The sequence below is a fragment of the Micromys minutus genome (assembly GCF_963924665.1).
Source record: "Micromys minutus genome assembly, chromosome: 16".
NCBI classification, from domain to species: domain Eukaryota; kingdom Metazoa; phylum Chordata; class Mammalia; order Rodentia; family Muridae; genus Micromys; species Micromys minutus.
The window spans coordinates 20,080,259-20,101,469 of record NC_137985.1 but is presented as its reverse complement, the minus strand read 5'-3'; the positions used below and the strand labels follow the sequence as shown (position 1 = coordinate 20,101,469).

The 21,211-nt window shown below is 42.0% G+C and overlaps 1 protein-coding gene across 1 annotated transcript in view; it reads left to right on the top strand.

Moving 5' to 3' along the window:
* Nucleotides 1–20,445, top strand: part of DPY19L1 (dpy-19 like C-mannosyltransferase 1) — a gene marked incomplete at its 5' end in the record, with an annotated part of 83,615 nt that extends 63,170 nt beyond the window's left edge. Inside the window, 9 exons of the mRNA XM_080929819.1 lie at nt 3,312–3,413; nt 5,239–5,310; nt 7,171–7,220; nt 10,927–10,951; nt 12,197–12,316; nt 13,908–14,082; nt 14,711–14,810; nt 15,854–15,979; nt 17,748–20,445. Of these exons, the coding sequence (XP_080785945.1) occupies nt 3,312–3,413; nt 5,239–5,310; nt 7,171–7,220; nt 10,927–10,951; nt 12,197–12,316; nt 13,908–14,082; nt 14,711–14,810; nt 15,854–15,979; nt 17,748–17,904 (927 nt within the window). The 3' untranslated portion in view covers nt 17,905–20,445. The remainder of the gene's footprint in view (nt 1–3,311; nt 3,414–5,238; nt 5,311–7,170; nt 7,221–10,926; nt 10,952–12,196; nt 12,317–13,907; nt 14,083–14,710; nt 14,811–15,853; nt 15,980–17,747) is intronic.
* Nucleotides 20,446–21,211: the final 766 nt, after the last annotated feature.

Below are 21,211 nucleotides of genomic sequence, written 5' to 3'. Positions count from 1 at the left end.
TTATCTCTGATGAGCTGACAAGTGTGTGGGTTCGTATATTTCTACTTTGCAAGTTTTAAGGAAGTCTCATCTTGCCAGTAATGAATTCGGAAGCTTTCAAAAACAAAACCAACCAACCAACCAACCAAACTGAACAAAAACCAATGTACACTTCCCAGTATGTTCTTTTTAGTAGTTTTATGGTTCCTTAGGTTTAAATGGGCACATCTGACCTGTGAGATCTTACCCAATTTACCTAAATTAAAGGAACTTTCTCGGGCTACTATACAGTCAGTGCTCAATAAGCTTTAGTTGGTGTAGCCATGGTTATTATTGGGATTTATTGTCATTGTGTACACACACACACACACACACACACACACACACACACACCACACACACCACACCACACACACACACCACACCACACACACACACACACTACACCACACACCACACACACACACACCCACCACATACACACACACACACACCACACACACACACACACCACATACACACACACACACCACACCACACACCACACACACACACACCCACCACATACACACACACACACCACACACACACACACACACCCACCACATACACACACACACACACCACACCACACACCACACCACACACACACACACACACACACACACAAAACCATTCTTTTCTCCATGGATCCACTGGCATGTCCTTAGGTTGGTGGATAGTGCTGTGAATAACTGTTCATCACTTAATTCAATGGTGGCTCTGAGATTGCAGTGTACATCATAGTTTTAAATAGTCTCTTTAGGTTAATGCTGGCTTAGTTCAGGTTAAATCTGTAAGGCCCGCACTTTAGAACCTCTCTCCTTCCTCTGCCCCATTATGGCATACATTGACCTCGTGAGTTATGGCCAACAGCATAAATATGGATTATTGTGCTATGTCCTCTTACCTTAAAGGAAGAGAAGAACAGCAAAGGGAGTCATTGCCTTTTGTGTTTATCAGCATTTCCCCAGCTTCTATTGCCTTTCTTCTTGTGTTTCAGGAGGCTTGTTTCTTTTTAACCACAGAGGTTCATTTTCTAACTTTTCATAGCCAGGTCTCTTAGCACCAAGTCTATGGGGTTGTGGTTTTGTTCCAGTGTTTAGTTTTGGTTGTTGTGGTTATTTTTTTCTCAGTTTGCTAGTTATAGAATTGTCTGTTAGTTGTAGCTTCTGAAAAACTTCTGGCCTTTATTATTCCTAAGAAGCCAATTAACATTTTTCATTAAATATTGATAAAGTTTCCACCAGTCAACATTCTTCATTAAATATTGATAAGTTTTGCCTTCTGTGCCCCTTTGCCTGTTCCCTGTCCATATCACCTTCTTCTCCATTGGCCATGGGTTTGTAGAAAGCATGGCCTCTTTTGGAACACACTTATATATGGCCTCCAGAGGTGTGGGGATGTCTCCATCCCTTAGATGTTTGTTTCATCTCTAAGTTCTCCAGGTGGAATTGTAAAAACAGCCTTCCCTTATACCTCTGCCCCCCTGTCCCCACACTGTCTCCTCTAAGCCATTTTTAACAGCACTCTCCTGTTGAGATTAACCTTTGTAAAGTCCATTTGCAAGACCAGGCATGTAGGAAAACGCTCCGCCCCTTTGCTTTTACCACTCTTATTTCCAGGGAGTTTGTCTTATTATTCCTGTAAGTAGTGCTTTCTGTATCCTCTCTAAATTGGAGTTTTGTGACTTTCTACATGATCTAAAGTTGGTTAAATGTTGGCTTCTTTATTTTCCAGCAAAAAAATTCCTAAACCCATTTCTAGTTATTTTCTAGTTTTACTGCATCTATGATTAGAAAAAAAAATTATATAAAATTTTAAGATACTGTTACAATGATGTGTGTGTGTGTGTGTGTATGTGTGTGTGTGTGTGTGTGTGTATACATACACTTAGATTTTATTTTACTTTGATTAAGGAAAACATGTATGTTCTTCCTATGAAGTTGGTAGTCTTTATTTATGGACACACCAATTACATCATGCTGATCTTTGCTGTGTATCTTGTCTTGCCCCCGGAGCAGTGCTTGTCATCTCTAGTGAATACTATCAATGTAGCTCTTTCTCCTGCAGTCGCCATTCCTTACACATGCATCTGAGTCCACGCTGGTCTGCACAGGCACGTGCCAGTTTACTTTGCTGTTCACAAGTTTGTGGGAATCTCCATGTAGTTTTCATCTTAAATTTTGTAGTGTACATGTGGATGTATGTGTGCGTATGTGAATGCATGCGTGTGTAAGGGGGGTTGGAGTTGTCTCTGGCTTCTGGGACCACAGACATCATTGGTTTGCACAGGAAGTACCCTCACCTGAATCTTACTGGCCCTTGAACTTAATTTTATGAGATGCTGCAGTTGCTATCCTAGTTTTTCTGTTTCCAACTTTATTTTCCTTTCTGCTTTCGTGTGAAGTTTATCTTTTGTAGACAGCACAGTGGTTTATTTGTTCCCTTAAGCCAGTCTGAGCATCTGCCCTGTAGTGAGATGATTTAAGCTCTTTGTGTATGTGGCGCTTGCCTTTTGCTAGGATGTTTCCTTCATTCTCTCTGGGATTTGTTTCCATTTGCTTTTTGGGTCACATGGCCCCCTGGCTTCATGGGTCTGCCAGCCTCCCCGCCTTCTTTCTCTGTGGTGTGGTGGTTTTCGGCATAATTGCCTCTCTGTCTAATCTTTGCTGTTTTAGACAATAACTAAATTGAAAGTTCGGTCAATGCCTTTTGCCTGTGAACCTTCCTTTTCTCGTTTATAAAATGAAAGTGCTTGCCCTTTATCTTTTGGGGGAGGTGAACATGACTGCACACCTGCCCATGTTTATTGTTAGTCAGAAGACCTTTTATATCACTTTCTCCTGTGTCTGCTACCTTCAAACAGTCTTGTAAGGCCCTTCCCAGAATTCGGACTCAGCCTTCCCTCTGCTTCAGACACACTTTCCTGTGTATGAGGTCCTGCTAGAACTCTCTACCTCCTAGTAGAGAACAAGTTGGGGGCTGGGAAGCTTGTTTTATCAGATGCAGTAGAAAAGCAGATGTGAACAGAAACTCCTGAAAAAAATGCCTTGGGCATTGCTGAGTGGGCGGTAATGGACACTGGTAAGAAGCTTTGGGAGCTGCCACATGCTGGCAGAACAGCAGACGCAGCTGTGAGGCTGCAGGAACAGAACTTTCCTTAACAAAAGCCCAGAATTAGAACAATGGACTTTTTCTTGTGGCAAAAACTATATTGGGTATTGTTAAGATTAAAATGCAAAATTATAATATTTAGCTTAGTGTAATGATTCCTGATGCTTTCTTTCTAGGCTCATATTGGCAACTTATTAACGTCAAAATTCTTCAGTTACAAGGATTTTGATACTTTACTATATACTTGTGCAGCAGAGTTTGACTTCATGGAGAAGGAGGTAAGATTTCTTCTCTTGAGTTTGGCCCTTTCATTTTTCATAAAGGGGGCCTGTTGTTTCAGGGTCTCAGTGCATGGTTGTCTCAGAAGAATGCCTAGCAGCTTAATGAAAGCTCTTCTCATTTGTGTATGTATTTGTGACCTTTTCCATGTTGGCAGTTTGGAAATACGATTCAGAATACTCAGCACTTGGATGAGTGAACACAGGCATTCTGATTGTCTCTTTTCAGGACTGCACTGCTTGCTTTAGTAGGGCTCCCGGGCTCTTTGCTTCCACTTATGCATGGGGATTTGAATGATCTCACTGTATTTAAATATCATTGAATGCAAGTTCCCATACTAACATTTCTCTTTTGAAAACTTGATTCAGGTATTTGATATTTACAGGAAAACTAGAGAGTGGGTAGAGGATTGTGGGACAGAATCCTGGGTGTAGATTAATGACTTTGAATGAACACCTATTTTTCTTTGTTTTATAGTCTACAAGTCCTTGTAGTATACTACAAACAGGTATTGTGAAGACAAAGTGAGATCACATAGTAAATACTTTAATCTCATGTGGCGTACTATTTTCAATGCTTAATGAGCTTGTTTCAGCAAGCATGCTTTGATTAGCCTTGGAGGCACCATCCATACTGCATTCCTTTATTGCTGTTTATACCTGATATATTTTCCTTTAAGCCTATATGTGTAGGAATGTCCTAAACTGGCCACTATGTTATTGACACATTCATTACCCCTGCAATCCCACTGTGATAATTGTATGTCCTGAGTGCCAGGCTGGCAGCCTCAGTGTAGACTCTTACGTTTTTAGTCAAGTATGCCATGATGATTATCTGATACATGATAGCTGATAAAAGCTATACAAATGGTAGTAGGGGAATCAAAGGAAGGGTATGTCCTGTAAGATCCTAAAATGCCATTTTATAGAAATGGAGGCTTCTTTAGGAAAGTGTTAAAGTAGAAGGTAAACAAGCAGAGAATAGATGTGGGAGGTGCTGGAGACAGCCAAGAACAATGCATGCTTCTCTAGCTTGAAAGTAGCCATTTCAGATCTAGTGAAAAAATAATGTGTATTGAGGCCTGGTTTGGCTTCATTCCATTTAAGGCTGTTTGGGGTAAGCCATGCCTGTGCATCTGAGTTCAGGGTCTCTGCAGGGTATCCTATGTGTACAGTAGAACAAAAACAAGCCTTAAATGTTATTCTCTAGCACAATTCCAAACTAAAGAAGCCCACTCCCTCTCTCTTAATAGGGTAGACACAGGAGGCCTTACCTATCATTAGCACATAGAGAATAAGAACAAGTTCCCAGCAGTGGCTGGAATGTCTGATAACGAAGAGGTACACAGAAATGTGCTACTAAATACATTTCTATACATTTTTCTGTTGTTAAATCAGTTTTGTTACCTTCATTAGTATTGGTCATTATTCAGCATGTATTTGTGTGCAGGCAAAATAAGTGTAGTAGGTAAGAATATGCATAAAATGTACGAGGTAGCTTGCTCCCTGTGAACAAACACTGCTCTCTTTGGAGGAACAGTAAGAGATCTTCAGATAGGCAAATCGTACAGAGAGAGAAGAATCCAGTTGCCTTTCACAGGAGTTTTGGAAACTGTATGTTTTAGTGTTTTCAGCCCAGCTCTGGTGAAATGTGTTTCTATGGAAACCTGCTTTAATTTCAGTGATGGAGTCAGTGCACAGGTTGGATTCTTGGTTGGGGAAAGTTTGCATGAATGTTCTCTACTTACAAGTTCACCTGTTTCACCATTTGAAAAGTTGTGTTTGGCTAAAACATTTCCTTCTAACGAGTGCTGCTCACTTTTAGACTCCACTGAGATACACGAAGACACTGCTGCTTCCGGTCGTTCTCATCATCGTTGCAGCCATCGTGAGAAAGGTGAGCTTGCCGCTGGGAAGCCTGTTGGAACTGCATATGTTCTTGGTGTTGTATAGTAGTTACGGTTATTCGTGGTTTGTCTCTGTTTTCTTACTGATAGCCTTTGGTAAGAATACTTAAATGCTGCCAGCCTATAATGGACCCAGGAAAGAAAGGCTTAGGTTCTGATCATGTATTGGAAGACATTTCTAATTGTCACAGTTGACCCAGATACACTTTGATTTACTCATGTCCATTGACTGGATTTTAATGCTAAGTAATATTTCTGAAAATATTTAATATTTTAGCTCGTTTACACAATATATGAGCAATTTTCAGTTACATCTGAATGGGGTTTATTATTTATAAAAAATAGGAAACTTGAGAGTATTGATGAACTGGATAACTTGTTTAGGCTCCATGTTTACTTTGATAATGAAATTCTAAGCCTTGATGCAAATTAGGCCTGAGAAACATTAATCTTCAATGAAGAAAAGCAGGAGTGAAACTCCGTTTTTAAGTAGTTTGTGATGGCTGTAACTGTGTAGACCTAAAAGATGAGATTAACGTCCAGTGGAAAAAGATAGGACAAAGCCCAACCATGTATTGATCTCTAGTGATTTGTGTTAGCACAGTTAATCTTTCTGTGGGATCTTCTGAACTGTAATTACTGATTACATTGCGTTTGCGCTGGGCGTTGTACCCTAGCGTATTTACCCATGGCATATTTTGATGTGTTACTCATCAGTGACCTATGAGGTAGACAGATAGAGACTTGCAAGATCAGACATTGTTAGTAGCTCCCTTTGTAACCACTGTCACACTGGACTCAGGCTTAGCTCTCTCCCCCTAAACCAGGCACCTGGCAGTATCAACTCTATTCTCTCAACCTGCCTCAGCTTTTGTCAGATGACTCAGATCACTGTGTGGCATTCTGAACTTGCTTTGCATTTTTGTACTTTGTTCATATTTAATAATCCTCAAAAATTGCCAGATATTGACCATCAAGAACCTATTCAAAGACTACAGTGCTCAGGTGTGATGGCTCATGCTTTTAATCTTCATACCTGGGAGGCAGGCACAGGTGGATGTCTGTGGGTTTGAGGCTATCCTGGTCTACATAAAAGTTCTAGGCCAGCTAATGTTGCACAGTGCAGTAAGACTAAGCCAAATAAAACTAAACAAGGCTGCAGCTTTGATGGCAAGATGTGACAGGACATCACATTCGATGAATGAAGTTCCATTGTTTAAAGAACAAAAGATTCAAGTAGAAGGTGGATAATTGTTTTCAAATATATAAAAGCCTACCATTTGGAAAATATCCCTACATTACTCTTTGTGCCTGAGAAATCTGGTCAGTGGAAAATTCTGGAGATAGAACTTTGTACCAGACATGCATAGATCAATCAGAAAGGTATTAGAAACTGAGGCAGCAGCCCTGTAGTTCTTCCAGGGGATAAACTAAGGCATATGCAAGATTCTGTAGAGATGTTCATGCTGGAGATAGGATTTTAATAGGTTTGTGTCTCTGAGCCATGTCGCTGGTTCTGTGTGCCTGTGTGTGTGTGGGGGGGGGGGTGGGAGGCAGGAAGGCATATCAAGACCAGCAGCCCTTCCTAAAGTTTACCACTCTGCTCCACCCCCTCAGGAGACCTTTTCATCCTCTGGACCTGTTAGTCACATTCTAAATGGGGTATTGGAATTTTTGTTATAGGATTGGCCACTATTAGACAAAATTAAGGACTGAGCTAATACAAGATAACATCTAAATTATTATTTTTTGAGTGGTCTCATATCTCTATATTTCTCATTTTTATTAAGAGTCTTAACATTTATTTTTTTATAACAGCTTTTCTAAAGTCTTTAAAAATCCATTTGCAGATTATTAATGATATGCGGGGTGTCATAACTAAAGAACAGACACACATAAGGTGAGTATGCTCTGACTGTTGTTAATTCCATGTATTGAGTCCTTGCTACACTGCACGTCCGTGCTTGCATATTGTACACTCAGCACTTCAGAAGGGACGCTCTCAGCTGTCACCATTCCCCTCCCTGTGGAGGATCCTGGGCTCTGCACTCATTCATCATGTCTCACGTAGAGAAATCTGACCATGCCCCCTATGCCCTCTTTCCTGGAGGGACACGGAAACGCCAGTTCAGCAGAGAAAATTGGTTATTCTGTTTGGAGACCATTTGAGAAATAAGCAGAGAAATATGAAACTAGATCCATTTCTCATTTCTTGCTCTGTTTCCTGAGAAGCAATATTAAAATATAGGTAACCAACCATATCTAGAAATTGACATTGTAATTGAAGAAATGACTTGTAATTAAAGAAATTGTAATTAAAGAAATGAAACACCTTTTCTAAAGGATATAAGCCTTATATGCTGGGAAGGTTGACGACATCAAACAGAAGAACTTCAGTTTGGTAAAAAATGCTAGAAGCATTATTGAAAGGAAAAGGATAGTTGCAGAAAATATTTGTGGTATGTGACTCAGGATTGATAACAGCCAGAAGCATCCAGAGAACCCAGAAAAACGAGTAGGAAAGTCTCCAGACACACTAGGAAATGAAGGAAGGACCCAGAAAAGGGAACCAAAAGAAGAGCATGTTTGAGTTTTCCCTCTCCATCACACTCAAGCCCCAGCACCTTCTGGTACACTTTAATGGTGGTAAGCTGTCTCTGTTTCCCGGGTTTGCAGGAGTTGAACCCTTGTCCTTAAGTGTTGCCTGCATTCCCTTTCAGCTCGACACTTCACATAGCCACTAGAGAAGAGTGGTAGTTGAAAGGGTGAGAATTTGCACATGACACAGGGACTCGGAAAGGCCTGCAGTCTTGTTCAAAGACATTTTAGATAAAATTAAAGCTTTTCTATTTACCAATTTAGTTATTGGTAATAACTAGGGCTAGCACAGCTGGAAGAAAATGTTGGCTGTGGCAAGAAATACACAGTGGGCCTTCCCTTCAACCCAGCAGTTCCTGCACTGCAGGTCCATCCTATGGGAGTGTTCACACTAGTGTATATGGAGGTCAAAGGGTCCTTAGCATGGTATTGTGTGTAATATGGAAAGGTAATGTAATTAGTATAGAATAAAATTATGGTCCTGGTATAAAGTGAAATGTTTTACCAACTTTATGGAAATTGTTAGAGCAAACATCATTAGGTTTTTTGAAAAGCCAAATAATAAATATATATGTAAATTGTAAATTATGTGTTGCATGCATTTTTTTATAACTTGAATATCCTCACCTTTACACTGTCCCTTGACCTTCACAGCTTTGCTATTATAATGGAAAAATCTTGCATATCATTTAGAAACATCTGGCTATAACTGTGCCTTGCTGTACCTGTGAGGACAGGGAGGAAAGGGGAAATACTTTTGGTATATGGTGCCAAAACTTCTCTTCATTTGAAGCAGTGGCTTGTTTTGTTTTGTTGTAAAAGGTTGGAAGAGCAGCTTCAAAGTTAGAATTGTAGTAGGCAATTCTGGAAAATGTAATGAAAACTTTCATAGAAAAATAGAACTGCCTCTTCAAGAATATCTTAACTACAGAGGGAATTTCAGGAAACCAGAGTTTCGTGGGCTTTTCAGGTCACTGGGATCAAAGCTCTCTTGTGGAAATGGACCAGCTTGCTGATATTTCATTTCACCTAAGAAAAGCAGTCATAAAATAGACAGGGGACGAGAAAGGGGTACACTTTTATTTGGATGTGATCACCATTAACTGCTTTATTCATGGACCTGGAGATAAAGGGTAGTGGTCCTGGCCTTGTGTAGAAATGCATCAACTCTGAGACTGTCCTGAATGCAGCCTTGCTGGGTTAGTGGGGACGGCGAACAACTGTGGATGTTAGCACTGCTCATGCTCAGGAAAGGAAGACTGAGCCTTTGCTGGAAATGAAGCAGGGACGCCCTCCCTCCTTCATGCTTGGCTTGTGTGTTTGATAAAATCAGTATAGACATGCTTTTGAGATCAGATTCCCAAGTCGGATTATCTTTGGCCAAGGTTGGGAGAAGAGGGTCACCAGTGTAGATCATTCATCTATGTTCAGATCTTGGGAACAACTCTGAATCTCTTAATGCTCCCTTTGTCAGAAAGCTTCCAGATCCATCCATCTTTCCTATCTGATGCTTCCACTTTCCCCATGCCGTATCTCAGAAGCCATGGTCTTAAATTCAGTTCTTGGGTCTATATCCTAACAGTACACAAATTATTTTTATATTTATTTATAATATTTATATCATATTTAGAATGCTATCCAGACATTGACTACCCCTGTCCTTTCAGTGTTGCCTCCGTGGACTTCCACCTCCTGCCACTTCTGACTTTTCTACTTCTGACCTTGTCTCCAGATACAAGCATTTCTAGCAGAAGGCAGAACACACCATATGCTTGTTCTCTTCAGACCTTCAAATCACTTAAACCCAACTACATCACAGTCTTCATCCTGGTCTCCAGGACCTTTGTAGCCCTGACCCCTTACATCTTACCCATGACCCCTCTCTTAGCTGCCTTCATGGCTGGATCTGCAGGACCTCAGGTCTTCCAGTCTCGCTCTCTGACCCACTCAGATACTACCCAGTCGTGACAAGCCGTTCTAGGCACTCGGGATCCTGCATGTTACACCATTTCTTGTTCTCCACAGGGAGACAGGAAATCTGTCACTGGGAGACAGTTGCTTATTTACCTTCTTTCCCACTGATTCGTATATAAACCCGGAGAGGAGGGAGAACCGTGTTTCTGTCTTGTTCCTTCTCTATGTCCTGGGCAGTCAGTATTCCATGAACTTGAATAGATGGATGACGAGTTCATATTCTGGACTTTTCCATGTCTCTTCCATTTTAGTGGGAACGGGCAGGTAAAGTGATGCACAAGATAAACACGTGAATTCCATCTTCTCTTAAAAGGGCAGTGGGAGGGGTATGGCCTTGGAGTGGGCACTGGGTAGGAAACAAGCCTCTCTGGTGGCTTTAGGGGTCAGTGAGCTTGAAACCAGGTCACTACAATCAAGGGAGAACAAGGGAGGAAGTAGCTGTCTAGGTGAGATGTGGGGGAGGGGGAGCATTGAAGCTGATAGATTTAGACTTTTAGATGGCTGAGTGGTCCTGTCTCTAATGCTCCTTCTGATGTGTAGGAATTGATGGTCAGTAGGAAAAGATGAGGGCAGGACTTGTCAGTCTCTAAGCACAGAATCCAGAAAGAACATTCAAGCAAAGCTGAGGGCAGATGTTGTGCCTGTTTAAATGTTAAACCTGGTGCTGAGAGGACTGTGCAGGTGACTTCTGTGTCCCCCAATCTCTGTTGCTACAACACTACAGAAAACTCAGGGTTTGTTCAGTGGGGCAGGATGCAGGCACATGGGCTCTGAAGGCTTCAGAGTTCCCATGCCATGACATAAGTGATCTGTGTACATCATGTGGTTATTGGCATAGTAAATGCATACCTAGTCAGATGCACATTGCCATTTTAAAAATAAACTATCTTAAATGGTTGTATACTAGCAATGGGTTAAAATGTTTAATTTTGGTTTACATATTTGTGTCTTGAGAGAAATACTAAACAAGTTGTAAATGCTCTTATTTGTACATAAAAGAAAAAGTAATTTTTTTTTTTTTTTTTGTATTTCAGAAAACAGCAGTTTGATCATGGAGAGGTAAATATTTAACACTACCAAGACTTTATTTGATATATACTGTGTGTGTGTATATGCGTGCATGCTGTGGGTGTATTTTCATTCTTTGGTTTGTAGTTCTGATACCTAGGTTTATTGGAACTTGTCATTAACTTATCTCCAAAATTCTTGACAGTTTATTTTTTGTGGGAATGAGCAAGCTTATTGGCTGACTCATTTGCTGAACTGATAAGCACTTTTGGTCAGTGAGGGTTTATTTTTGAGCCCAGTGAGGCAGGTATGTGAGGCACCCTTGTATGGTAGAATGCCATGTTTTTCTACAGAAATGTGACTGGCTGCTGTTCCCACCTTCCAGAGATCACCTTGCTTCGCACAGTCCAGGGTGGAGCACTGTAGTTTGGAGGCAGTGGCCTCCATTCCCCTGCCTATTTTCGAGCCTTGGTCTGATAGCAGAAATAAGATAGACTTAAGATAGACCCTGGAATCAGGCTTTGTTAACTGCACGCTTGACTCTGCATGCAACTGCACAAATTCTTGACTACTTGGCTCTCTAGGTTCAGCCTCTGATAAAATGGTCCAGCCTGACAGTACGTGTTAACAGTGTCTCCATGCCCATAGATGAAGGGAGTTCTCAGGTCTCATCAAAGTGCAGAGTGTAAGCTAGTCGAGTGCTCAGCCACAGGTTTCTCTATGAGCCCTTCCTCTACCAAGCCGGGTCAGGGACAGCTGCAGCAGCTTCTGCACCCAGGACCAGCCTCGGGAACTCACAGGGCTGTGCACCATCAGGCCAGTCCATAGTCCAGCATGGATGGGGCCGGTGCTTATGAGCCTCTGCCACAAACTGAGGAGCTATTGACTGCTGAAGGCTTCTGCAGGAGGGAGAATCAGTTTTCTTTGTGGCTCCGGGCAGGTCCAAAATGCTCTGGCAGATGATCTCAAACCCATGAGAAAGTGGAGGAAGGAGGGAGAGAGAAAGGGAGAAGAGAGGAGGGGGAAAACGTGTATATGTAGCACAAATTGGACTCTAAGCTATTATTGTTTTAAAGGAGGAAACAAAGTTAAGAGGATGTGAAGAGTTTGGGGTGCGGCTCCAAGACTCCGGAATTAGGGGGAGTTGTAGGGAATGATTGTGTTCAAAATGCCTTGTTTGAAATTCTCTTAAGAATTAATAAAAATATTCCATAGAAAGAGTCATTTAAGAAACCATTTGTGCATGCCTAGATTTAACAGCTGGTAAAGATGAACACTTGTCTTTCCTCCCGTCAGTTGGTTTACCACGCTCTGCAGCTGTTAGCGTACACAGCCCTGGGCGTTCTGATCATGAGACTGAAGCTCTTCCTCACGCCACACATGTGTGTCATGGCATCCTTGATCTGCTCCAGACAGGTAACTTGGTGACACCCTTAGAATCCGTATCTAGCCCATATCAAGGGATCCTGAAGTAGTTCTGACCAATGGGCTGTAATCTCTACCCTTGACGTTCTTTTCTCTGCTTCTGTATGCAGCTTCCCAAAGCCTAGTAGTCCAGGCTGATCACTGTCTGCTCTTCTACTTGTAAAATTATCCTGGCAAACAGCAGATGCCACATCTGTGCAGACTGGGTTCATCAGCAATCAGCACAGGTGCTCATAGAAAGGACAACTCAACTGTAGAGGACATTTTCATTATTATTGTTATTATTATTATCATTGTTATGATGATGATGATGATGATGATGATGATGATGGAATAGTTTGTGGTTTTTGAAGAAAAAGTTCCTCTATGTACCCCTGGCAGTCCTGGAACTTGCTTTGTAGACCGTGCTGACCTCAGACTCGGAGATATCTGCTTGTCTCTGCCTCCTGAATGCTGGGTTTAAAGGCGTGTGCCTCTACCACCCAGCTACATACTTTCTAAAAGTGGAGTTTGTTATCGTTCAGATTGTATTCGCTTTAGAATCAGGCTTTAAGGTGTTTTTCCTTGTGTGTACATTTGAACATGTGTCCCTGGTTTTATTCTTTAGATATCCTTGACATTTACTCTTACTTATCACATTATTACATTCAGAAGTTCTGCTCCTCGGTGGTGTGGCTGACTCATTAGTCCATCAGAAAAGGTGCAGCATTGCCTCTATCGGCTGTAACAAACGTTACTGAGCACCAGCTCTTAGCTGTAGGGCTGAAAAATCCAAATGTGTATCTGTTCCCCAGAAGTCAGGCAGGGGATACCTGAGGAAAAGAATAGTGACATGACTCTGTTCTAAGTGCACCCAGCTCTCTCATTCTCCAGGCTGTTAGGCCCCGCCCAGCTCTCTCATTCTCCTGGCTGGGTTAAAGAGGCCCCGCCCAGCTCTCATTCTCCAGGCTGTTAGGCCCCGCCCAGCTCTCTCATTCTCCTGGCTGGGTTGGGACAGGAAACAGAGCTGGTGGCAAGTCCTGCATCTTGACTTTCACCTCTCACCCAATGGGACAGGTAACAGTATCTACACTGTTTTTGCTAACTCAGAAGGCTCTGCATTGGGTTAAGTTTGCTCCTGCTGTGGTCCTTGAGATCAAACCCAAGTCCACAAGCAAGTGTTGTACCAGTGAGCTGGCTCCCTAGCCTATTCTGAACCAACAAGTTTTATAAATAGGCTCTTGTTTTATTTTAGGCCAGTCCTTGTAAGTCAGACAGGTGACCTGGCTCTTCTTGTTCTGCTTCTGAAGCTGTGTCTCTTGGCTGCAGTAGTTTTGATACTGAATATTATAGCTGAAGTATTATTTGCTGGGCCAGCAAGATGTCTCAGTGGGTAAAGGTGGCCAAGCCCTGCAGTCCATATGAGGTGGAAGAGATAAGTGACCCCACAGTTGTCCTCTGACATCTGACAACGCCCACAGTTCTACTCTAAACAGTCCACATGTGGTGCCACAGCGAAGGTTGATGTCTTCCTCAGGAGGGTTATCTTGGTGGTCGCATTGCTTTGTACTGACAGTCACCAGGGTTTTTTCTTGAATTTCAGCTGTTTGGATGGCTCTTTGGCAAAGTGCATCCTGGTGCTGTTGTCTTTGCTGTATTAGCAGCAATGTCTATTCAAGGTTTGGCAAACCTTCAAACCCAGTGGAACATTGTAGGGGAGTTCAGCAATTTACCACAGGAGGAGCTCATAGAATGGATCAGATACAGCACAAAACCAGGTAAAACAACAAGAGTCCCCTGCTATTTTTAATCTAACTAGGATTCTCTTTCTACCACAATTTCATACATTGCCACAAAGTCCAGCCTGACGTCTCTTAGAAGAGTTACCACTGTTGGCTACATGGTTTAGGGTGAGGAATGCCGTACGTACCTCAGTGGTTTATTTTGCTTATATAAATTTATAAAAGTTTTCCAAATGTGTGAGTTACACATTTAACCTGATTTTGTTATATTTTCTTTCTTGATGGAATTTCACTGTTAGCCCTCCCAGTCCCTTTTACCTGTGAGTCATGACCTTTAATTCACGTGTCTCCATGGAAACTTTCTGTCCCAGTGGGAAGTGATGGGTGCTGTGAAACTTCCTTAGTCAGCTGGAGACTGCTCTCCAGGATATTAGAAAAGGAAAGGAAGGACAGGAGGGTGACACTCACTCTCCGTGCTGACCACCCTTTTGCCCAAGCCGGGCTGCAGACCATCTCTCAGTCAGCCACCTGGTCATTCAGCTGCTCCCCGTGAACCTTTCACTTGAGGCCACCTCTGTTACTTGTGAAATAACTGGACTGTCCGGACCGCACACCCTGCTGATGCTTGTCCAGCATGTTCCTGAGACCGTGTAATTGCTTCCAGATGCAGTGTTTGCAGGTGCCATGCCCACCATGGCGAGTGTGAAGCTCTCTGCTCTCCGACCCGTGGTGAACCACCCACATTATGAAGATGCAGGTCTAAGGTAAGTGCGCAGGTGCATGGTGGGAAGGACAGGTCTCACACAGACAAGCGAGTGAGGAGCCCAGATGAAGAGTGTTTCCAAGAAGATAGAGTCAACAGGGTTATTTCAGAGTCATTCATGGGGAAGGAGCTGCTGGGCTAGAAGCCAAGTTATTGAGGCTGCATGGTGTAGTGATGCTGCTCACTTTGGTTACGGCTTTCTGTTGCACAGACAAAACGACATCCTGTCAGTTGTCAGGTATCCCGGTCTTCGTAGTGCTATCTCCCAGTTGTCCAACATTCACCCGTTCAAGGCTTTTAGTAAAGCCTCCTCCTTGCCTGATTTTTTTTTCTTAAAATCTGGGGAGTCAGTTGGAAGAGATCTGTTCAGTGGGATTTCTGCTCTGCTTTTCTATTGTTTGCTATAATGAACTTAGACATTTTGTGTGGTCATATAAGACTTACTTGTTTTTCCAATAAACTACGCCTTCTATTCTCTTGGAAAGGTGATAGATTTAATAAAGATGTACTTTCCAGAGGAGATAAGGCTAGTCATTTCCCAAGTGATCAGATGAATGCTTTTAGTGTTCTGCATGACAATGGAGTGTGCATGTTATAAATAAGAAGCTTTTTTATTAAAAAGTCAATTTCAGTGCAATTTTCCAAAACAATTTTATAGAATAAGTTTTTCTTAAATCTAGAAATCAGTGGAGAGTTGTATGGGTTGAACAGTTGCCTCCTTCAACTGTGCTCGTGTGTTCGCTCTCATCCTTGTCTGCACACAGGGCTGCTGAACAATTATAGGCAAAAGCAAGGGAGCAAAGGCAACATTAGGCTTGGAAATGTGGGTATTCTTTAGAGCCAAGTCCCTTCTCCCAGATGCCAGACCCCTGGGTTACATCTGCCTTCTTACTGTGATCTCCCCCAGCGCCTTGTCAGCTCCAGGGCCTTTCCACTTCTGTCTCCTCTGGAGAATGCTTAGTTACATCCCATGCTTGCTTCTATATAACACTGACTGTGCCCCTTTTAATCTTGAAATATTTGCCTACTTATTTTTTTTTCAAGAGCCAGAACAAAAATAGTATATTCAATGTATAGCCGAAAAGCAGCTGAGGATGTGAAGAAAGAACTGATGAAATTAAAAGTAAATTACTACATTCTGGAAGAGTCATGGTGCATAAGAAGATCCAAGTAAGTATTTTACACAATTTATAGTTTATAATCTTAAGAGTGAGAAGTTAGCTTAGACCCATGGTAAGCATTCTGTATATATGATATGATAATATGATATATAATATGATATATTATGTGATATATAAATGACATATGCACAAATAAAACATTTTCAAAAGTATGAATGAACACCCTATATAGAATTTGATTTAGACCTTTTTATTCATTATAGAAATATACTTTTTAATAGTGATATACATATATATTACCTTAAAGTGACTATATTCAGATTGATTAATAGTCTCCCAAATCGTTCTTAGTTTCATTTGATTTCTTTCAAACACATTAGTTAGAATTGAGTGTATTGTCTTTCAAAAGACTTCAGGCTCTGAAACCTAGTAATGGATATTCTGGCTGTGCTATAGTGGTCCAGTGCCAGAAGATGTGAATTTCTTGAGAGGCGGTTCATCCGGTATTGGGGTTTTCTCTTATTCTGTCTGCCTTCAGTCTACATCACTTAGCTTGGCCAGAGACAACCTGCAGCTTACTTACTGCAAAGAATGGAAAATAAAAGTGTGTCAGAGCAGGGCATGTGAACAGAGCTCAAGTCTAGTGCTGAGCAAGTGTGTGTGAGCGTGTGTGCCTACGTATGCTGGCCTCACATGCCGCTCATGCATCCAGATCTCCTAAGGGCTTAATGGTGTGATCATTCCTTAAATTCTTCACCATGTGGACAAAAACTGAATGTTTTTATGAACTTTTACGTAGAAACGCTCAAGCTGGATTATAGGAGGTCTTCTGGGGGTTAGATAAATCCAGCAGTCCTCAGGAACTTGTGAAACTGGTTCCCATCGATCACAAGTGTCATAAGGAGTCCTTTTCCTTGCCCTCATAAGAAGGGACATACGGTTCCGTTGTCATGCACAAGTTGTTGAGTGTCAAAGTCCATTCTGGGCCTCCGTATCTCTCCGTGCCCTCTCATAAGTATTTGTTATACATTCCCAAGTCACTAACACTGGCCTTTCTCACCTCCGCCCCAGCTCTGTCACTCCTGTCTCCTGCTAGTCTTTCTTCTCTGGCAGACAGCCCTGGCCATTTCCAGTCTGCCCCCCCCCCTCTGTCTGTCTGTCTCTTTGTCTCTATTTCCCTCCCTCCCTCTCTTCCTCCCCCCTCTCTGCTCTGAACTCTGGATATTTTTCTCTTTTACCTACAATAAAAATGGTAACCATACGTTGGAGCAGCCATATTGGCAGTTTCTCTGCCGTGTTCCGCCCATACAAACACAATAAGACTTTCTTTTAAATTGACTCATTATAGAGTATAATGGGTACACCTTCCCCGTGAACTATGGGAATTTCATAATTGTTAAAAGTAATACTGTTGCACGCTGAGCCTGGTGCTGTAACTATCTGATTGTCCTCAGTCTGCACAGAGGGGCAAGCCTGTGCTGTGGGCGTCTTCCCTCTGTGTAAAGTGGAAACCTCTAAGCACATTCCTGAGGAGTAGCAGAGGCAGAGCATATCAGTGGCTCAGCTGTCTTGTCTCGTCTCTGTGCACACACATTCTCTGCCTCTCTCCTTATACTCCCTGACACTGTCACTGTGTTCCCATTGTCCTAAAGCAGAACTATGGCAGATTACAAAAATAAAAGCAACTCTTGAGTGGTTTAAGAACTTTGTCAATTAATGGAAGTAGGAGAGGTGGGATGAGAGAAGTGTAGACACTGCTGTGCTGTCTGCACTTGGGTAATGTGCATTGACTCTAACATGTGCGTTCACTTCTCTAGGCCTGGGTGCAGCATGCCTGAAATCTGGGATGTGGAGGATCCGGCCAATGCTGGGAAAACACCCCTGTGTAACATCTTGGTGAAGGATTCCAAGCCTCACTTTACCACAGTGTTCCAGAACAGTGTTTACAAAGTCCTAGAAGTTACCAGACACTGACTGCACATGCCCCTGCCAGAGACCGCATCAGTAATGGCTTTACTGCTTTGCCATTAACTCAGATTGCAACCCTTTTAAAAGTCTTTGAAAGTAACTTTTCAAATGGCAAACATTTGATTTGGTCAATTTGCCTGTCTGATTGTAAAAATTACTTACACCAGATCGTTTAGTTACTGTTTCAGTGCACCTGTTAAAATTTGCTATGCAAATGAGTATATGCTTGTACTTGGTTTAAATATTTGTGTTACGGTGAACAAAGCCATCTGTGGAGAAATGCATCATGGGTCGGGACGGATATAAAACCATAGTCACTTCTGGACTGTTTAGGGCCTGTTACCACCCTTGCTTCCTTTGTACCTCCTGGTCTGATCTGTGAACACTTGAGTGAGTCTGTGACACTGCTCTTCTAAGTCCTCTCAGCTCTCAGTCCAGGCATAGTTGGTGTGTGGGTCGCCTGTTCACCTCACTTCCGGGTGCTCTTTTTGTTGTGTTGCTCTTGTGAATCAAGTGTTTCCTGCCTGTTGTTACCCAGACTCCTGGGTATGGTGGCGAGGACCAGCTCCTTCAGTTCCCAGCCATGTGGTATTGTGTTTCTCCCCACACAGACTGGCTTCTTTTCCACATAAATGCTATCTTGTCTTTAGGTTGATTAGCAAGTGCTTGTTCTTGGTTAAAAAATTAGTAATTGAGTATTTTTCTCATTTTTAGTATTAATCAAAATATATTTTAATACCTTTAATTCATTTAAAAATTTGTATAATTTAATCACACTTTTAGGAAAAACTATTTGGACAACCCCAAATAAGATGCGTCTATAGCTTGATATATATAGGGAAAAAAGCATAGCTAATGGTGGACTGTAGCTTATGCTGATTTCACTTTCACTATCAAGATAAAATAAAACCTAAGTAACTTCTGTCAAAATGTAAATGAATAGAGTTTTTTATTTTGCTTTCAAAATTGCCTGTCTTTAATAAGACAAAGCCTTAAGCCTTATAATTTTGCCTCAAAAAAAAAAAAAAAAAAAAAAATCAGCGTGAGGAGTGTGTATCCTAGGTCTTCCCCAGTGTTTCTTTCTTTCTTTTTTTTTTTTTTTTTTTGTTGTTGTTCTGTTTTACTTTTTGTTTTTGTTGTTGTTTGACTTTTTTAAAAATTTCCCAAACGTGCATTGAATTTCTTATACAAATTTTGTTTCTTAGAAGTTAATTTGTTGAAATGAGATACTTCAAAACCATAATCTTCATTGTTGTAAGAAATGGTTTTGAGGCTTTAAATTCTAAACAAACTGACCATGGCTGACTATACATTTAATTATACAGTCTTCTCTTTATTAACCACAGGCAGATTAACCTCAGTGTGGATTGTCCTTGAGACCTCAGGGATGGCTTCTGGTGCCCACTCCTGTCAGCCACAGAAGAGATGTTCTCTTTCTGACTTCTTCCCAGAGCCCAAGGACAAGCTTGTCTGGTGCAGGAGGCATTGGTCATACCTACAAAGACAGCACTTGCGACTGAGGAGCGTACCCTCAGTAAGGAGCCAGCCTCACCAGCCAGGGTCTTCTTTCTGAGGCTGCCCGGGTACTGCCATCCCCACTGTGGCAGACTGTGGCCAAGCTTCCTCATCTGATGCTTAGTTTTATTTCATAAGCTTTTACCAACTCAGAAACTGGGGGAGCCTGGGGAGCAGCTGGAGGTCATGGTTTGGGGTTGTTGAGTGATGATGTGGTAATGTAAGGGAATGGAAAGAAAGGGACAGGCAAGGGTGCAGAGGACACATGCCCTGCCTCCTGCGTGGCCATTCTGCAACCCAACATGGCTGCTGTGTGGATACTGCAGTTCGGATTTTTTAATCACCCTTTTAAAGTTATTTTCTGTCCTTACCCTCTAACAGTTCCCTTCATAATAAGTTCACTTGTAATGATTGGAAATTTTGTACAGAGAAACAAAACATTAAAATACTATTAGAGCCAGTTCACATGCTGGGAAACATTAAAAGTAGTCTAAATTAGTTTTTTTTTTTTTTTTTTTTTTTTTTGTTTCCAGAAACCTTTTGTAACAGTATGTCTTAATGTAACTCCACCAGCAAGCTCTGCTTGTGTTTTAGGCAAGTCAGCTTGGAACTGAGGCCTTGGGGTCCACTGCAAACTTAGCCTCCAGCACATCTAGTAGCAGCTAGTGCTCTGCGGCGTAAACACTTTTATGGCAACGTGGAGCAGTAATAGATTTTATGTAGCTGACAATGCAGTATTAAAGCTCAGTATTTTGCATATTTTTAGCATTTACAGATATTTTTGCTTTAGTGTGAGGAAAGGAAAGACAGAAGGCAATCGAATAGTTATTATTGTGACATTAAAACATAAGCTGGGTAATGTGTCCATTAAAAGATAACCTTCTGAAATGCCTGGCAGAGCGTGTGTGCTGTTCTAGCAGGCCAGCAGGAAGGGGAGAACAGAGGATGTGTCTGGAAGAAACCCAGCCTGCAAGGACTATTGTATTTTTATGAATTTTATGCCTCTTGTTTACATGTACTATATATGTTCAATAAAAAACGATGAAAAATGTGCCAAGTGCTTTCTCTGCCTGCTGCTGTCCTCCGTGTCCACGGTCAGATGGCCGTGAGCTGGTCTGCATCATCTTTTTGTCCTCGCTCCAAGGGGAAAATGACAGCCCTGGGGCTCATCGCTGATGGGAGGGGCTAGAATCATCCAGAATGTTAAGGTGCTTATGGTCAAAGCCACACTTTCCTTTGTCCTTTTCATCAAGTGACACATGCATTGGTTCAACTACAGAGCTGCCGACAGCTTTTCCCATACAGGATACCAGAGACAATTGGTTGTAAAAGATCCCCCCAAGTACGGTCCGGTCCCACGTTTGTGTCTTAGTGCTTCTGCTGCTTGGAAGGACAGCAGTGCTTTCTGAATTCACACATACAGAGCTAATAGACTAACTTTTTTTGTTGCTTTGTTGTTAGATTTCTTTCTTTGTTTCCCTATTCTTTCTTTGTTTCCCAGCACAGTTTCTGTGTGCGTAGCTCTGGCACTGGTCTATAGACCAGTCTGGCCTGGAACTCTGAGATTTGACTGCCTCAGTCTGATGGGATTAAAGGCTTGTCTCACCACCACCCAGCTTAGAACTGACTTTCTAACAAAGCTGAACTTTTGATTCTGACATCTTTGGAGAATGGTGCTCTGATGTGCTAATTCACAAGCAAGTGGCCTTCAGAAGTACCCAGAAAGTCTGGAAGTTTGTCAAGCTTCTCACTTGGCTGATGTAAGATGGGGACCCCAGGATTTAGTGTAGTTATTTAT